Below are 20,576 nucleotides of genomic sequence, written 5' to 3' on the forward strand. Positions count from 1 at the left end.
AACCCAAAGCGTAGACCTTTAAACAGATTTCTCCACGTGGGAGGTTTGCACAGCATTAAAGGATTTATAATATTTCCCATGCTGTACACAGTATCACAGCAGTTGGTGAGAATTCAGATTCCCTTAACCTCTTTGAAAAGCTGTCTTAAATAGCTTTTTGCCATTTCCACAAAGCTTTGAGAAAGACGAACGAAATGGCTGTGAATGATGATTCCAATACTGCACATGTCTGTGAATATGGCCAATATTTATATTTGGCAATACTGCTGATAATTCTATTCATTAGAGAAGCAGTCTTCAAACATTTAAAACCTTAAACCTTTTTCTTTTAACATTACAGTAGCCTGTATAGCTTGAGGCTACGGGTGCGAGACTACATCAAAGTGTTGGAAAAAGTCACAACGAACTATGAAATGACTCTCCATCATGCAAAGGGACGGGCTTTACGTTTAAGGGGCCCATATGGCTCTGTCATCTGCAAACATAACTAGATATACAAGTGATAAAAAGACAGAAGGCTGCAGCAACAGTACAGTATGGTGCTTTTGATTTAAGATAGACACGATACGCATCCATAGGAAACGACATACACAAGAACACACACATACTGTAATTAAGGGTGCCAGTATTGACAGGGGACTTCAGTGAAATGAAGATGATCTGCCACAATCTGTTTTTACAAAACAATCTGTTTTGTCCAGATGTTGAATTGGAAGGGCAAGAATTCAGTGAGCTGCTGACGGACTGAACTTGACTCAAGGTTTTGTAGTTATGCAAGCAGGTCTGAATCATTCTTGCAAGGAAGGCAATATTCAAAAGAGTGCAATTTTCAAATTACTATACAGATTAAAAAAAGTTCTGTAATTTCCTAAAACAGCTGGGTACTATGGTTTTTAAGAAACGTTACTCAAAAAGGAGTAAATGTTTATATGCAGTGCAATCCGCACAGAAAAGATTAAAAAAGCACAGAGTTTGGGTGAGCATTTTTTTTCTAAAACTAGCTTACATTACTTCGACTTTTCTCTAACTCAAAGGGGAGCAACTCAACAAAAGTCAACTGCATCATGTTATAAAATGTACTATGCTATAAATACAGGCATTGATTTTGACTTCCTGAAAATAGTTACAATTTCAATCATTTTAAAAAAAAAATTTAAGAAAAGGATATTTTTAATGTTTTTAATGTTTTTTTTTTTTTTTGTACTCAGCCCTCAATGGAACTGTAATGTATGTACTGCACGTAGCACCCAGCAGCTAAGAAAAGGAAAAGTCGTAGTGCCACATGCACTGCCTGAAGCAAGAAAATGATAGACAGTTAATTAAATTAACAAAAGCTCTACTCTCATTGAGAACATTAGAGAAACATAAACCGTATGCTACAATGATTTGTCATTAACCAGCCAGATCATAAAAGTAATGCGACCTTTAAAATAATAGATTCTAGAACATTTCTATACACACAGGATTTAATCACGCATAACCTCAGCACACATAATAAATCACTGGACAACCTAGTGGAAGTCTAATACCACGCGGGCCATCTCTTGCTCACTCTATAAATATTTATATTACACATAAGTGTATTCCATTTCTCGCATTCAAGCATGCATCTACTGTTTGGGTTGACCATCTTTGACATGCAGGGTGGGAGTAGAAACCATACAAGGCCGGTGCTAGGAGGCGAGTGGGACCATCTGTACATCACTCTCTGATTAATGGCTGCAGAGGCCAAAGCTGGAGGAGCAGAGGGGAGCAGGGAGTGTAGGCCATCTTTAGCCTCACAACCTTATGTAAACAGACCCGAAGTTGACTGACTATAAAGAATCCAACATGATCACAGATTTACATACAGCATGTGTGAACAGAGAGCGTATGTGTGAAAATTTGACCAATTTTCAAAAAGTTTCTATATCTGAAATTTGGGTTTCTTTCAACCAAATTATCAAAAAAAGGGCTGGTTGGTTCAATACTGGTTGGCTGGTTGGTTCAATATATGGCTGGTTCAATACAACGCTCACAAGTAAAATAAATGATCAGTTCACTACTTTCATTGAATTTGGGTGTTTTATAAAATTTTATAGCAAATTTGATTTGCAAACTAAAATGTCAAAGAAAGCGCAGAAAAAAACCATCGGAAAAAGTGACAGAAAAACTTGGGAAAAAAAGTGACAAAAGTTTTGACCAAGAAAAACTAAAAGTTGCATGGTCAACAGGAAGACAACACAAGGGTTAACATTCTCTAAGTCAATCCTTTAAACACTGACTGCATTAACATGCACAGCAACACCTCATTAATGTTCAAAAGCGTATTGGCACACAGACACGTTGACGACACAATTGCTGTGCAGTTTCAGTATCATGAAAATGCAACTTTCACATGAAACTAAAAGACAATCCGAGCTTTGCAGTTATAGTACATGATTCCCTGTTTAACGTTTTCTTGTGAGGAGTCATACAGTTTGACTTTTGTTGCTTGAGCAGCATTTGTGTGAAATATCGCAAATACTGTGACATACTTAATGATGACAAAACTGTTGAATGGCCAAACATTGCAAAGATATGTTAATGTTACACTGGAGCTGTCCTTATTGGTAACTGCTGGCAACATAATTTTACAAACCATTTTTTATTTGCAACAAACAAGAACAAAAAATTAAAAAGCAGATTCTCTCAATTTTAAAATTGTCCTGTTTCTGATGATCTAACTGCAGGCGTTCGCTATGTGCAGCCAATTAGAGAGTCTCATTATAACCTTGAAGGCTTGTTTTAACAGGCATAGCATCACCACACTTCAGCTGCTGCACAGGTAAGATGAGCCCAGATTTCATGCTCTTAGTTTCTCTCTCTCCTGTGTCAATACTATTTCTCAGAAATCAACCTAATACACCAGCATTTAAAGCAATTTGGTCCCAAAGAGTTTGTGATATGTCAGAATACTAAAGGTGTTAATATGGTTCAGAGACAGTACTTGTCAAATCATCGTACAACGTGATGACGTTTTATATAAACTTTTTATAGTTTTTGAATTGGAGGGATTTTAATTGCTATTCGTCTGATTTAAAGGCTCATTCTGTAAAGAACACGTGTGGCTGATAGTTACGTTTAGAAGTCAGAGAGACTGAATCTGTTCAGATTACAGATCATCTACAGTGTGTTGTGTATTAACATCAGCACCAGATTGCAGGTAGAGCATTTTGACAGCTACTCTGTCTTTATAAAACAGCTGGAGGCTGTGTACAAGCTGATATATGGGTCTGATAACATTTTATTTAAATCAGAATTGGACCTAACAGGATTTGAGTGTTTCTGTGACTTCCTGTTCAGCCTGAAGGCTGCTGGAAACGGCTGCAAACTCTCTGACTTTACCGTGGCTTTTTGTCACCACCCCCGGCTGCTGCCGCCTGCTCTCGTCCACTTTACAGGCGAGGCGCAGTTCATCTCGAACAAGCCTAGTGTGTGACAATTTCTGCAATTTTCCATGCCCACTTCATGCAGGGCCAGGTGTGGTGAGGTGAGAAAGTAGGCAAGGTTTTAACCTCTCTCAAACTTCCTTTTTTAATCCTTACACAGATACTTCCATCACTTTTCATGTGTATTAAAGAGCGCAATACCATGAATGCCTTCCAGGAGAGACTGTCTGAAAGCATGCAATATTAGCCCCATATTTTAACAATTATCAGATCACTCTCTATTACAGCAAGCTTTTCACCCCACCTTCAAGTGTGGCCATTTTGAGGTGCTACAGTATACTGTATGTAAGAAGTTGTAGTATAGTATAAGTTAGTTGGACAACTCTTCGTAGGACCTAGATTATTTCAAGCAAGCTCCAGCCTTAACCTACATTAAGTTTATAAAACCACTAGATACTGTGATACTGGAAGCAAAAACTAAATTATAACAGTTGCCTTTAGGGTCAACAGGGTTTTAATAAAATGTTAGAAACATATACAAAAAACACAACACAAATGTATAAATATGCAAATGTTAGTCAATATGATCTAATTGTATACTGCATCTTGTACTTTTGATTTATGTGATAGGGAGTTTGGGCTATAGCACCTGGAAGAATTCTGATTGGTTACAAGAATACTACACAGCAGAATACTAACTATGTACGTAAAGAACACATCTTGAAAATTGGAGTCTGCGATTCTGGAGAAAGATCATTGATATTTCAACTCAACACCCAAACAATTACACCCCTCCCGCCAGTGCTCCTTGTTTTACCGTCCCTCTCGCTCCCACTGCCTCTCTTTATACATCCGTGGCCTTTTTTCTGTCCTGTGCACGAACGAAGAAGTGTTGTGTGGCTCAGTCTGAGCCACTTTGTTTGTTTCCCATTTACAGAGCCAGGGCTTTGTATGAACACCGGATTTTTTCTTCCAGCTAGCAGACCGTGAGGAAATATGTGCTGAATTTGACGAGAAGTGTATTGGATTAGAATCGCTGACTCCACCTTCAACAGGATAAGTATTTCATATCCAGTCTACTCTGTGTATGGAAATAAAATCAAAGTTAAAGAAATTTGAAACCGCAATTACGGTGTTTACAGTGACTTATTAAAGAGCTTTGTCATGGGTGCTTCATTAACACTGTATGTATTGCTGTATATGTGTAAGTAAATGACACCTTGAGGGCTTGTTTTCTCCCTCCCTTCCAAAGTCTTATCATGTGACCAAAAAGGAAAAAGCTCAAGGTGAAAGCAGAGAGATTAAACAACAGGAGAAATGTTGTGGCAAAAACAGAGAACAGGGCCAGGACTGTCTAGAAAAAGTAGAAAGCCTCCCTCGCAGATAGAATGGGTGTGTAAATACATCTTTATGCATGTGTGCACACAGACTTGAGTGCATATGTATATGTGAATGTATAGGAGTGACTACATGTAAGTGTGGGTGTACGGTATATCTCCGTTACCCGGTCGCTGTTGTAAAAGTAGCCTTCGACTTGAACGTATCATGCTACCACATATGTATATAGGTAATCAGCTTTTGGTATTTATTGACTTTATTTTACCGGGCAGCATGGTGGCCCAATGGTTAGCACTGTGGCCTCACAGCAAGAAGGTTCTGGGTTTGAATCCAGGTCCTTTCTGTGTGGAGTTTGCATGTTCTCCCCATGTTTGCGTGGGTTTCCTCCGGGTGCTCTGGTGTCCCCCACCATCAAAAACATGTACTAGGTTCTCCAGTCAGTGCCCTTGATCAAGGTCCCCGGGTGCTGTGATTGGCTGCCCACTGCTCCCTTGAGGGATGGGTTAAATGCAGAGAATGAATTTGGCTACGTGTATGTGACAATAAAGTACCCTTATTTTTTTTTTTTTTAATTCTACTTTTTTTCTATTATATGTTGTCATTTATTGTTTTTGTATGCATTGTAGTTCCAACAATACTATGTTGCTAATTTAAATAATTTCTTAAAATGCAAAAAGAAACAAAAAGAAGAAGAAAAAAGCAGTAGGCAAGTTAATGCTAATCTCAGTGCAGTCTGTTGGGGTAAAATAAAGCCCACATCTAGCCAAACTCTAGCCCCGCCCCCACGTTACACACTAAATATATTTTGGAAAAAATCCAGAAATAGAAAATGATGTCATTTAGATAAATGACAGACTGTTAAAGTGACTTATTCTCCCCATAAAACAAGACCATTAAAACAGAGCATATGACATGAACCATAAAATAAGAATGTGCAGTGGAGAAATAGATAACAAGAGAATTATGGGAATTATGCATATAGAAGCATTATGCACCTAATAGTAAAAACAGGAGTTGTTAGCGTTCAGTTCAGATTTTAATGTGGAACATGAATCACTTGAAATTCAAACTGAGAAGTATTACGTGCATATAAACATGCCCCCACATCATGAATAACTCTTCAAAAGCTTGTAAAAAAAATAATAGTGTTGTTGAATTTGATTCAGTAGCATGCAGGAGAGCTCGTGAACCATGAGCTTGTTTACTCTTAGAAAGGCCTCCCTGACGGTGAGGGGTCTTTCATTGACTGACATTTATCCTCCTGCTCACAAGTGGTTTTATATGCACTGTTCACTCTTTCCCCTCATAACTGTCCGGCTGGGTGGTGGAGCAAAAAAGGAACAAAAAAGCAGGATGAATATGAAAGCCCCCTCCCTCATGGTTGACTCGCGAGCCCCAAGCTGGCCTTGATGAACGATTATTGCATTTTTTCCCCCCTCTGCAATCGGTTGGCAGACGGATTAATGCGTTAGCCCGTGGCTGACAGAGGGATGAGGAGAAGGATGAGGACACACAGACATAAATCATAACCTTTCTCCTTCCATCTTTTTAAACATTCGGCTTCTTCTCACACAACCAGCATGTGGGCAGAGTGAAGTGGCACCCCGACTGATCTGAGTCGCTATTGGAACGAGTCTGGATGAAAAGCAGTCAAAGCTGGAAAATGCCAACATTATGGAGCTGAGGGAATGAAAGCACAACATATTGCATCTATACACACACACACACACACACACACACACACACACACACACACACACACACACACACACACACACACACACACACACACACACACACACACACACACACACACACACACACACACACACACAGCTTAAAACCTGATGGAATGTGAGATTCCCTCAAGTTTAGAAGGGGGCTATTTGATAAAGATCCAATTTTACCTTCATCTAATCCCTCGAAATTTGAGCCGCTGGGTTTGTCTGCCAGCTAGCCCATCAAACTTTCTCAATTTGAGCTTGGAGGATGGTGTCAGCCATTAAGGGCATGGTTCAAACTCAAATATAGAGAGATTTTGGTACTGAAAAGTACACATTTCACAGGTGTAATAAAATTGGCATATAATAGACCCTCCTGAGACCAAGTGTGTACTTTTTGATTTACCTTAAAGAAAAGGTACAAAGTAGAATCTGACAGTTCAGGGTACCCATTTGAACTGGAGGAACACTTAGAACCGTAGCACCCTGTTAGAGCCATCAGAGCAGTAATATAGGTGTTTTCAGTCAGTCCACCACTTTGCTCCAGACTGAACTGTCTCAAAAACTATTTGATTGCCATGACATTTTGTACAGACATTTCTGGTCCTCAAAGGAGGCATTCTAATGACTTTGGTGATTCTAGTGCCATCATAAAGTGCACATTTATGGTTTTGAGTGAAATGTCCCAACAACTATTGGATGAATTGCCATGAAATTGGTACGCACATTCATGTCCCCTACAGGATGAAATGTAATAACTTTGGTGATCGTTGTCATCAAGCGCCATTGTCAGGTCAAACTTTCAATACAATACGGTTGCTAAATATTGTACAATACAATAGTTTTATAGTGTTTGTATATATCAGCAACATTTACTTATCATTTTCTTTTGTGATGACTCTGTATGGGGAAAGTTCCCTCTAGACCCAAGTGCATCACCATATCTGTTAGCCTCGTGAGACCGTCCTGATCTCGCGAGATCCAGTTCTCCACTCGCAGATCAGTCTGGCATCTTGAGATAGAGAAAATTTGGAGCCGTTCGCCAAACGACCGGGCCAATCAGCGTTGGCTTTGAGGCGGGTTTAGGTGGTGATAGAGATGGTTTATCCAATCAGCTTACCAGTATTTTCAGACAGCGGTAGCCCTAATTCTGTTAGCTGCTCGCTAATGCTTTTTTCTCTTGGATCCTTCTTTTGGAATATGGACCGGGAACCTGAAAGGGTGCCTTTTATTCATAAATTCTCGTTACACAAACGGCAAATATCCTTTACCGACATGTTGCTTGCTTGCTGAGCTAACGAGCTCTGCTTTGCCTGCAGCAGCAGGGGCCTGTGGTTGTATTTTCATACGCTTCGTTGATCTGATTGGTTGATTTGGCCCGTCTATCACCAACATAGGTGATAGACAGATGGTTTATCCAATCAGCTAACCAGGATTTTTGCCACTTCCCAAAAGTTCTCCAACGGAAAGTTCCCAGATGGATATGCTGAGCAAATGCGAAGCAATCCATCTGGCAGGGTCAGGTTACATATCTGTGGCCACTATGCCAAAAAACATCACACAGACCAGTTTCTATTTATTTATTTTTAACCATGTTGCTCAACTTTTGACAGTATGTGTAAATAACAATAACATGAGTCAGGCAGTGCCTAAGCTCCCACTATTCCAGTCCTCCAATATGACTATACATGATATCCAAAAATGCTTTCTGAATGAGCAAATGTTAGGAAATGGCTTTAAATCCATTTGGAAGTCGTAGTAGAACATTGTGGCCATGACTGGAAGAAAAGTGCACAACAAACCACTGCAGAAGCTCAGATGACCTTTAAAACTGTCCAAAATTGTGTATTTCAGTAAACTCACTTTGTTTTTTTTCCATCCTCAGTCTGACAGCAAATATTCACATAATAACATCCGGCCCTAAATCATATGTTTTATCATTAGCATTATAATAAGCTATCTACTTGAGTTCTCCCCTCAAGTGTTGCACTGTTTAATGAGCTATGAATGACACATATTGTACTGAAGGTATCTGTCTATCATCATCTTCCTTCAGGGGAATACACAGGAACACAATGTCTTGTTAATGGGAAGAAGACTTGCTGAAAATAGGCAACATTAAAAATGGTTATCTTCAGGGCAAGGTGGTCGATCCAAAATTGTTAACGAAACACATGGAGACTGGCTGCCATCTGGCAGATGATTCTGTGAATGAAGGATCACCTCCAGTGTCAATTAGCACATATACTGTATGACTGCACACTGAATAAATTTAGCTAAATCGACAGCGATGCTCTCTCTTTCTGAGATTACCACTCACACATGAAATGTAACAAAAATAACAATTGTGGCTAAATAATGGCACAGGAATGAATCCATTCTGCAATATACATACAATATCTATTTACTGTAAGCACATTTTTTGTACAAATAAAGCTAAAGCAGCATTATAAATGCTACATTTCCCCATATGTTGTAGTGTTGTTTAGTACTGAAGGAACAAAACTTTCCCTGCAGTGCCAGATCCTTTCACACCTCAGCCTTATCTGGCCAAAATCCTTTGAAATGTGTTTTGTCTGGTCTTCTTCATATCACTCTCCGCCCTTCCTTGCGCTTCGTCTCCACCCCGCATTTCCGGTGACGCTCTTCACTATCTCTAATATTCTACCTTTCGATTTTCACTGTGGCTGCACTTGCAGAGGGTGATAGTTTGAGAGAATGCCTCAGTGGAGCACAACACTCCCTCTATCCCTCTGTCTTTTCAACCCCTCCACCGCTCCATCCTTCCCTCTCCCCTCCCACTTGACTGAACTCAGATAGGAGGGGTTACGGCCAGAGCTGAGAAAGAGCCCCGGGGAGACTGGGGACCGAGCAGCCACAGGAGGAATGGCGCTGGGGCCAGGAGGCTAATAGCCCCTCAGTCAGCGACCGGTAAAGATTCTGTCTGCCACACAAAACCAACAGTGAACCAGCATTGAAAGCTGCTGACAATTTGTCAGAGTCCAATGTGTTGGTAGTTGTGTTGTAAAACTGACAGAAATGTACGCAATATTCTCAGAAAAAGAGTGTGACAGAGAGCCCAAAATAGGGGTGATATCACAAGATTCTTACATGCCACTTGTTCAATTGCTGGCTTCATCTGTCAGAGTAATGACCTCTTCAAACATTCAAACATGGGTATCTGTTGCCAAAATGTCAAGCAATGGCTTTATTCAAAAATGACAGAACTGTTAGGGATAGTGCCTCAATGTTTACTCGCTATTTGGCACCTGGCGCGTAAAAGGGAGCAGTGGGGCTCCTGGAGAGGGCTGTGAGTTAGAAAAATAATGATAGCAATGATGAATAGTGAGTTATCTAACAGGCTGTATCAGTGATGGATTTTAAAACTTATTTTGCAGGTAAATTGCTGTGTACGTGGCTTAATTAATGACCACCGTGAGGGCAATGATTCCATGATTTTTACTAGTCTAGCAACCCTGTAGATAAAGCTCTGAAGAGGGCACATGGCTGCAGATATGTTAGCTCATGGAATAAAGCCTAAACTGCATATGCATCATTCTAAAAGGTTACTGCTTTCTTTAGTTATACTTGTTTTTTGCTTCCTAGTTCAGTCTGACAGTCTTTAACTTGTATTTGCTCACATTCTGTTTTTAACACTGTAAGGAGTTGGCATGAATTAAGTTGAAAATGTAGTGAGACTTTCTGTAGGTTTTACTCTTTGGCTCAAAACATGAGTTATTCAACAAAAACACATTTTTATTGACTGACTTTAAAATCAGCTCATACTTATAGTACTGAAGTTATTAAACGGAGTCAATTTTTGTGCATGAGAAAGGATACATAGCTAAATGTATTACAGTGAGTTTAGGAAGGCAGAACAACACGTATATTTTATGCCTTTCACTTCACTGCCAGGAAATGCCATAATTTATCCTCTATGGACACCTGCAATTCTGCCGGAGATATTATGCCTGAAAAGAGTAAGTCGTGCTGATTCCAGTAGTATTTGAAAAGAAAAGAACATGAGAAAGGGTTAAGATAACAGCATTACATTTAGGGAAAATTCAAGGAAATGTTACCAGGTCTAGTAAACCTGACCTAGTAAATTTGTGGCCTTGATTTTTGTGAAAAAGTCACTCTGGGAATGTAAAATTGCCAATGCATTTCCATAATGAGGCACACGTCTGAAAGTGGCTTATCTAAGGAGACAACATGAACACAGAAAAGCAAAGAGAGCAATTTTCCTGCTGCCTTACTTTTCCGTTGAAGTGGCAATAAAGCCTTTAAACGTTTTCTATTCTATGATCGTCTTCGCTATCTCTCGGGCCAGCATCATATATCCTAACGTACCATCAGTGAGTGAGAGGCTGGCCCCAGCAGCATGCTAAACTTAGCTCCATTCAGATGTCTGATGGATGGCTGCAAACACACCACAGCTCTGATAGCACCACTCCAATCAGCCCATTGTAATCATGAACGAGAAGGGAAACAGGGTGGCAAAGTAAAACCAGAATGTAAAAATGAAAAATAGGATCAGAAAATCATGGAGAATACTTTTTATTTTAAGTGAACATTTATGTCTTACAGGGGCATCACTCTTGTGCTGCTCAAGAGCCCTTCACATGGCGACACGACTGCTAAACGACAGCACCATTACCCAAATGATGAAAGAGATAGAAGGACTCGAACACAGTGTGCGATACATTTTTCTGCCTATTATAGGAGCATAAAAAGAGCAGGCTGAGAGAGAAAAGGTGATGGAGAGATGAAGAGAAAAGGGAAGGAGGAAGGCAGAAAGAGAATATAAGACAAGGAGCATTGAGAGGAGAACGAATGAGAGGAGTGGAGATAAGATGGGTAGAGAGAATAGTTCAGGCAGGCAGGTCACCAGAGAGGGTATAAAAAGCAAATGGAAAAGACAAGGTTTTCAAGGAATTGAACAGGAAATGAACAACAACGCTAGCGGTTTCTATTCTCCTTTGTCTCTCTTCAGAGTGATCTGAGCAGAGCAGATGACCTAGGCTGGAAAGCAATCTAATCCATCAGACAACTCCTCCTCTTCTCTGTGAAGGAGGTAGTGAAACCCGAGCCAAAGGTGTTATTATCAACAATCACTTTCCTACACACACTCCCTTATTAAACATCTTGTTGCCTTGATGGATATTGCTGCACTGGGTGTGATGAAGCAGCAGAGTTTATCTATTACTCTTACAAACCAGGCTGACCCCGTTACACACACTCCAAAACCAGTTCTCTGGGCCTCGTAACAGCCGACTCCATAATTCCTCGAACAGACTCCATATCTAGATTCAGAACGTTCCACTTGCTGCCCTCATGCCACGCTCCTATCAGACCCACAGTCTTGTGCCGCGAGCCAGTATCATCTATCTACATCATGAGCTGGCAACTCGTACACTGTGTGCCTGTGGGCGGAGGTTACGTGATTCCAATGCTGTATTCCTGCATGGCATCTGTGGTGTGGTTGGCATAAAACACTGGCACGTCTTCTGGAACAGCAGACATACAAACATACAGCGTGCAGTGTTTGGGGTGTCTTCAAGCAGATTGGTAAAATTCTATGCTGTCAAAGTAAAGCGGCTGGAGAGGTTTGTGCTTGACATGGTGGATGTCTTTGTCTGATGACTGCTGTCAACTACAGTATTTACATCCTGTTACATCTTGAGGCAGTGTTTCTCTAATGTTTTGTAACAGTGTGGGTGAAAAATCTTACTCTTTATGCAAGATGATTTTCCAAAACAATGATTTGTCTTAGTATTAGACTTGTGATATTTTAAAACATTTAATAAAAAGTTTTTTAAAAACATAAATGAAGGTGAACTTTCAGTTGAAAACATCCATCCATCATGGTTTACAGTTTAAAGACTGATTGATAGTACAATCCGAAAATAAAAACTAAGATGTAATAAAGTTTCACTTCAAGAAAGTAAAGTACATCTTTTCAACACAGGCCTTGGAGAGATTCAGGATTAATCGTCTGTCCATGGACCCTTAACAGCTGGTGTACTAGTGATAGATGTATCAATGAATTTGTCCCAACACCTGACAAATTCAGGTGGGTGTCCATGGAGCCAAAAGAGGAAATGCTTAAAGCCACAGGACGGAGCCGGGCTTAATGCTGATAGCATGCTCCAGTGGAGGTAGCGACTCAGGGGGCAGAGAGACACTAACTGATCTCTTCACCCAGGATTAAATATCCCTGCATCACACACACAGAGACACTAACTGCCGAAACAAAAACACCACTTAGATAGGCAGTCAAACACAAAAACAATTACATGTAATTATAGGACCATACACTTGTATACTTTGGTACACACACTGCATGCCCATTGTAAATATCTTCTCAGCTGGCTCCCTGCTCTCCTTCAGGTGATTGAGGTGGTGCTTCAACAAGCTGCTATAAAACGCTCATCAATCACAGAGGCTAATCTCAGGTTCTCACTGACACTTTCATTGTACAGGCCTTTTCTATACGGCTGCCTCCACATAATGCCCTGCTCTGCCTGCTTAGACAGGCCTGCAGCTCCCTGCCATGAGGGCTATTCTCAAGTGGCACGCCTTTGAAGTAAAGCACCGGTGGAGCTCGGGCTAATCTGGACATCTGGAGGCCTGGTGGGTGAAGCAGGACAGAGGCAACTACTCAGCATACGTGTGACCTCAGCTCGGTTTTGTGGGGAATGATGATAGCCAATAACATTCACTAGTTCTATGGATAGAAAACCCAATACAAAGAAGCTATTACACAGAAGGTCCAGCAAAAGGACCACTTTCAGATTCATCAGCCAGAGTTCAGACCTGCTTGGAAGGGAGCAAACTGTAGTTAAAAAAAATAAAAAATAAATAAAACTTGAGGAAATGTCTGCAATATTTCTAATCACAAGAAACCCTTCTGGCCACCTTTTTGATTTTTGTGTTTCTGTCCTCGAGCCCCACCAGCAATTTTGTGGTGCTCCAATCTTAGTCACCACTCTTGGCAGAGGGAACACAAACAGCCCTATTCAAAAATAAACACAGCAATCTAGTGCGTGTTTACCTTTCATTCTGCCATATCTATCTGTGATTCGGTGCCCCAAACTGTTCTGTTCCATTTCACGCCGTGAGGAAGACCTTGTTTCTTGGCCCACTGTACAGATGAACGGGCTAGATAGTGAGCGTTGTTATTCTACACAATCAATTCTATCTTGTCCCCTCTTGCTTTCTGTTGTTCTTTTTAGCTGCATGCCGAATGCCAAACTATGAGGTTTTATTGCAACTGGCACAGGTTTATGAAAACAGTTTATTTTGTTCCTGTGAAAAGTGGCATGTACTGTATATGTTTCTGTACATAACCATTTGCCTCACTGGGGACAAATAAAGTTATTGATTACAGCGTCACATCCAACGGTTTTAAAATCTCTAAGGCATGTATAGACAAAGAACTGTCCCCTTTAAGATACATGATAGCAATTATTTGCTGCATTAAAACCCATTCAAACCACAAAACATACACATGTCACTTCATTGCCTCTGAAGAGGTGATTAGAGAGATTTTTAACCACAACACCAATCAAGGTTTAAGAGAGATCCCATTCTCGCTTATCCTTACAATTGTGTCACTCTGTAATGTTGAATGTATTCTGTGGCTTATTTTTTAAATTAACTCCATAACTTCTGCTTCCACGTCAGTTACTGATCACCTAGATTTTAACTTCCAGAGAACATTGTGGCAACCCTCAGAAAATGGTTGTGCTTCTGGGTTTAGATGTAAATATGGAACGTGACCAGTGGAGAAGCTGAGCCCCTTCTGGCTTCATTATATTATCTTTCACTCAAGGTACGGTTAAAGATGAATGTCTTCCTCCCTATTGATTGTTCAGCGTTGGTTGATTGGCTCTAGAAAGAAGCCCTGGGACCAAAATCTGTCATTTACTATTGATTATCTTTTTGACTGTTGAAAAGTTTCAGATACAAACCATTTTTTCCTTGATGTGAGGTCATAAGGGTATCACAACATTAAAGAATTCTGGCTTATTTAAACTTGGTTCTTATTTTCATATAACAATGTACTCACCAAAGTAACTGCAGAGATCTGGGAACACAGTAATATCGCTGTTAACAGCCAACAGTTAATCCAAATCCAAGTCCAAATAACCGAAAGCACTTTGTTTGAAGGGGAACCTGACCCCTACCTGAAATGTCGGTAATAATTCCTCATTGCACTTTAAGAAAACTGTGTGTGCACAGCTACAGTAAGTACGGTAGGTCAAAGTTGAAGCAGGAAGTCTGTCTATAAACTGTGAATAACGTTTAAAACAGAAAGTTTGGGTATTCATTTTACTGTTTGCCCGTGTCTTCTCTTCCAAAGACATTAGTTTTTTTCAGTGATGATCTCAGAGGGGGGGAGCCCCACAGAAAATAACACCCAAGTTGTAAATAAAAACACAGAATTATTCTTTAACCATCTTCCATGCACTTCCATGCATAACCAGGTTAAAATTTCCAGATTAGAAATCCAGTTACTGTAATTGGTGTTAGGTATTAAAGAAACCTGGTTAACTCAGCTAGATTTCTCCGCCATGTGTACACAGATTTCTAACAGGCTTTTTACAGCACATGTACATGGCAGACAAAGGACTGCAATTGCAGCAGTATGGGATAAAACATCATTACTCAGAGCAGTGGGTCCCTATATCCAAATAATTAAATCCCAAGTCCGACTAGAACTGAAACTAAAATAAAGAATAGCAGCTCCTTACAGTCTGAATAAATTCAGTGGTATGTGTTAAGAACTGTGCAGGGTAATAAATCTAAAGCTATTATTCAACAGTATAGAAGATAAGAGGGAAATCTGATTACTGGCAAGCTGTATGTAAATGCAGGTTTTAAAGTAACCATAACCTGCATTCTCCCAGTAAACCGTTTTCTTGTGTCCATGTCAACATACTAAGTATAGCATTATCAGATGTTTATATAAAACAAGTGGTTATAGGTGATGTCTGACCTTGGATGGAAACCTTTGGATGTTCTTTCTTCGTGCACTTTGGTTGGGTCAGCGAGTCAAACAACGACGGAGTCATCGGGTCAGCAGAGTTCTGCGCAAGGACAGTTGGAAGGAGGAGGAGGAGGAGGAAGAGGCCGGCCATAGACGAGGGGGTGGAGTCGGGCGAGGACGCTGTCATGGTGATGACCTCTCCTCTAACTGCCAAGGTGGGCCTCTGAGATACAGCTGAAGAAGAGAAGAGACGACTTTAGCCCCTCAATGCAACATTTTTACACCTGGCTTCAAAGAAAAGAAGCTCTCTCTGAGTCACTTAAAAATAATTTCTTCTCTCCAACTTTCAATTCCTGTGGGCTTCCGGCTCGGAATCCAGCATAGAGGAACAGAAAAAGAAGGAAAAAATAATGCAAAAAAAAAAAAAAAAAAAAAATGTTGGTAGAAAGGACATATCCGTGGGATGAAAGCATAGATGTTAGGTAACTAGAGGGTGGCTGGAAAGACGAGTTATAAAGCTGAGTAAACTAAAATAAAGAAGAAAAAAAAGAGAGAGGAAGGTGTGAAGGACGAGAACATTCTTACACTTCAGCAATGAGCCATCACAAAGAAAAACCTAACCTCTGAACTCAAGATAATTGTTTCAAATGTGCTATTAAACTGAGGGAGTTAATTTAATGGCTGATTAAAAAACTGAATGCAGTAGTGGACTGCTCAATGAGGCAGAAGCTTCCACAAGTCCATGAAGCAGAAATGAACTCACTTTAAACATGTGCGGCTCTTAGAGATGTGCTGGAAAAAAACTGTTGCACAACTATTAACTTACTGTACACTCAAGACATTTTTACTGCACTTGTGTGATGCATATCAAGACATGAATAATATGCAGTCATCCTCTGACCTCCATATTCAAGTATTATTTAAGCAGAGCCAGTCGGCAGACACACAAATGTTCCTACACAAAACACACATACAGACACTCTCATGCTTCCTGAGTAAATTTAATCTCATCCAGTCATAACATATGAGTCTACAGTGCTGAGCTGAAACCAGCAGTTCATCATCGCCCGCCCTGCACTCCTTACGATGTTAGCGTAGTGAGGTGTAATAACATTTAAGTAGATTAAAAACTGAGAGCATCAACTTTCTGCAGCACTTTGGCTGGGTTACATCTCTCTGTAGTATTTTCCTCACTAATGCTTCAATCAATAACAAATTATTAGCTTGGTTGAATTGCAAATCAACCATCTTGCCCTGCAATCAATTATCCCTCTCACTACAGCTGGTAACTAATTAGGCAAATGCACAGAGTGCCCATGTTTGTCATTACAAAACAGTGGAGTCAACAGGCCCCTAGCTACTGCCAACAAACATACTGTTGATGAAACAGGTGGAAGTATTCAATGCACTCTGCACTGGACTTGACTCATTCAGGCTGGATTCGTCTCAAGTTTTAGAGCTCACTGTTAGACCCCATTCAGACTGAAAATAGCACTTAAGAAAATGCAGGTCTGACTTGGAATACAATCCAGAAATTGCATTTGTTGCATAATGTTTTAGTGACACATCCATCGGTTTCAGGTCTCTGGCTCGCTCTTTATCACACATAAGCTTCTCGTTGTTTCCTTGAATATTTGAAGAGGACTTGTGTTTGACCCTTACTCAAAAGCCTGGTATTGATCGTTCTTATCTCACCAATCAATATAGGGCCAGTTTAAGGCCTTTTTAAAAAGGCATCATAAAGGACATTTCCACAATAACAGATACATTTGAAAATACTGTTTCTGTGTCAAAAATGTTTCGACCATGCAGATAATTTACAAGAAAAAAAAAATGTTTTGCCATTCAGGCTTAACTCTCCTCTACAGGCCACACACACTCCACTCCTGGAGGCAGATGTCTGAAATTCCCGAAAAGCTGTTTGTTGTTTACAGAGCAAGCATGCTGGTGTGTACCATCTCAAGTCGAGACTCTCAAAGATGGACGATACCATTGTGACGTCTGTATGGTCTCATGCCTCTGACTCTACCCTTTCCTAGTTTTCATGTGTGACCTATTTTTGTTTTCTAGACCCAGTGGCTCTAAATCCGACCCCTGGAAGACCTCCACTACACTGTTCTGTTCAGGTTCATTTAGTTATTAGGTTCTTTGAAAAATATGTGATGTCTCCAATTCTCCACGTAGACTTAATTGTTGCTTTCTTAGTGTTCGATCCTTCCCAGTTACCTTTACCTGGGAGCTGATGACGGATCTTGTCTTCTATTTGCAAACTGTGAACCAGCCCAATTTGCCTTTAAGCTCTGCCATTTGCTGCTTCTCTGCATTTGGGTTCTGTTACCGAAACCTTGGCAAGATCACATTACAGTGTGATCTCACATGAGACTGAAAAGTCAAGCTTGGTTTTCTCTGTATACACTATGAAGCGAAACTAGAGGTTTTTTTATGTTTGGAAGATCAAAATTACTGATTTATAGAAGGTCAAAGGGGGGGGAAAGGTAGTGGACATGATCTCAGTGTGGTTTCCATCAGCTGGACAGAACTGAAACTACACTTAAATGCAGATGACAGGGAGTGATCTGTGTAGCTTGTAGTGCTGCTTGACATGAGTCCAGCATTTGACACAGTGGCTTTCAAATAAGAAAAACACTTATGGTTTCTGAAGGAATTCTGTCATTTAATTTGGAAGCATGTGTCATTTCTATTCAAGCAAATTGAAGTGAAACAGATGATGAAGTTAAGGGCATTTAGTGAATCTGTTACATTCCATTCTGTTAAAATTCTGAAGCCAGCCTTTTTCATCTGACTTTGTTTCATAATTGTTCTCCTTACTGACAGTGTATCTGCATGAACCAACCTTGAACCAATCCTCCTTTCCTTTGGTGCCCCTTTCTTATCTATCTCTCACGCCATAGAAATGACAGGAGCAATTGTTACTGACAATATTTATACGTTTCATTAAACCTTCAGAACGTTTCGTTCATAACAGGCAACTTACAATATCTTACAAATAAATTCTGAACCAAGTGCTTGAATTTGCACTGTGAATGTTAAAAAAAAAAAATAATATTCAACTTTCATTTAGGCTTTATGACTCATATTTGGCTCTTGTATTAATTTTAAGTGACTTGCCAAAAAGCTCTTCAGTCTTTTTTCTTCTTCTATTTAAATAGCACTGAACCAAAGTGTAGCAGAGCAACTTCTGCTGTTCACAATGTTGCAGCATTACTTTAATCAAAACTAAAAAATAAAGGGATGATTTGTTCCATATTTTAGCATCTCCTGATGTTTCATGATGAATTTCAACACTTTACTAATGAATTTTGAGGCAGTGCAGAGACTGGTGCCTGGTTATATTTCTAAACTCTTAGTTTCCTTATTAATCACATTCTGTTTGGGTACTTTTGCTAGATTAGTGTATTTATTCTTTAAAAATTAAGGCACATTATCACATTGTTGCAAACAATACAGTATTGCCAAAAAGCAGTAACAAGAGATATCAGAGAGAGCAACCCCCTGGGTATAAATGGTATAGACAATGCTTCCTTCAGCAGACTTTAAATGCTTTTTTATGACATTTTATATACCTGACAATAAAGACTGACATGAAACATGAGGTGAGAGATAGTGCAAGATGACATACGATTGTGGTTCCTGGGAAATCAAACAGAGAACATTATGCTTACAAGGTATGAATTTTCCCAACTAGGACGCCTCCATTTTTTTATTTCTATCATCGGCAGGAGTGGAGTTGGCAGATGCTTAATTCACATTAAATCACTGAGTCCTGAAAGTCAAAGACTGACTCTACAAATCCTCTCATTAGTCTAAAAGCTGGACTGAGAGCAGCAGGCAGGGCATGAGATCGTGACAGATGACCGGGACTCTGCTGTACGTTCAGACTTCGGTGGATGAGTTATCTTGGCATGGACAAACACAGAGGGAACCGCACTGTCAGCAGCAGGATAAGGTTAGTTCCGCGGATGTCAAAGAATTCTGTAGAAAAGGCATGTCATTCATTCAAGCAAACCAAGATACGCGTGCAAACACACAGTCACAGCTCTGAAAACTGGCAAAATCCAGCCATGGACAGCTAGTCACACACTCCATATTGGGTCACAGCGAGTGGAGTGGGCAGAACTGACACACACTGTGTGCCAACATCCACTCCTGAGTATGTGTGTTTATACTAAGCATAGGTCTTCAAGGCCACGCCATAGAGGCCTGATAGAAAACATGCACGCACGCACGCACGCACGCACACACACACACACACACACACACACACACACACACACACACACACACACACACACACACACACACACACACACACACACACACACACACACACACACACACACACACACACACACACACACACCTTTGTCAATAACCTTTGATCAGTGAGGAGAAAGACTTAGTGCCTTAAAGCTGTAAAAATGGTGTTTGCAAAGGAAATATGTTTCTATCCTTTAAATACCACAATGCAAAACTACTCCAAGCAAAAGTCCTGCAACCAGTTGTATTAGCTGAAAAACATACTTAGTATTGAAAGTATTTATTGTGAAAAATGTCGTCTCTGCACTGGTGGCTCTGACATGCACAGACGGGTGTGTGATGAGAGGCTTGGGGGTTTTGTGAACCTCTGTGTGTGTTACAACCTGCTGCTGGAGCAGTGCTTAGACCTTATTATTTTATATTTAGTGCTGTCTCCAAATTTGAGCTGAAATAAAAGAATGTAGTCTCAAACACTAACCTATTGTTGATAATATGTATTTTTTCTTCACTGGTTACTTTTTTGTGTGTGTGCTGGGCTGCAGCATACATACCAGCTCTGTCACATGTCCTGTGTTCTCCTTTGAGATCAAATCAGAAATTAGAAGGGAGCTCTTTATATTTTTTGGTTGCATGATGCGGCCCCCATCTTTGCAATAAATTGCAAGAATACCCTTAGTTACTTAGTTAGTTAGTTACTACTTAGAAATTATTTTCCAAAAACTGAGTGTTGATGAGGGTCTTATTTGAGACAGGTTAGTTTATTATTTTTTTATTTTCCAAAAACGGAATGTCCCAAATGATGAGGGTCTTATTTGGGACAGGTTAGTGTGTCCCAAA

At 40.1% G+C, this 20,576-nt stretch overlaps 1 protein-coding gene across 7 annotated transcripts in view; it reads right to left on the reverse strand.

Moving 5' to 3' along the window:
* sema5ba (sema domain, seven thrombospondin repeats (type 1 and type 1-like), transmembrane domain (TM) and short cytoplasmic domain, (semaphorin) 5Ba) overlaps positions 1-20,576 on the reverse strand; it is a 192,876-nt gene that overhangs the window by 94,910 nt on the left and 77,390 nt on the right. For all 7 annotated transcript variants that reach the window (XM_039817943.1, XM_039817944.1, XM_039817941.1 and 4 more), the window contains one exon: positions 15,471-15,695. In XM_039817943.1, the coding sequence (XP_039673877.1) occupies positions 15,471-15,648 (178 nt within the window). In that variant the 5' untranslated portion in view covers positions 15,649-15,695. The remainder of the gene's footprint in view (positions 1-15,470; positions 15,696-20,576) is intronic.

The sequence above is a fragment of the Perca fluviatilis genome, chromosome 12 (genome assembly GCF_010015445.1).
Source record: "Perca fluviatilis chromosome 12, GENO_Pfluv_1.0, whole genome shotgun sequence".
In the NCBI taxonomy this organism is placed as follows: Eukaryota; Metazoa; Chordata; class Actinopteri; order Perciformes; family Percidae; genus Perca; species Perca fluviatilis.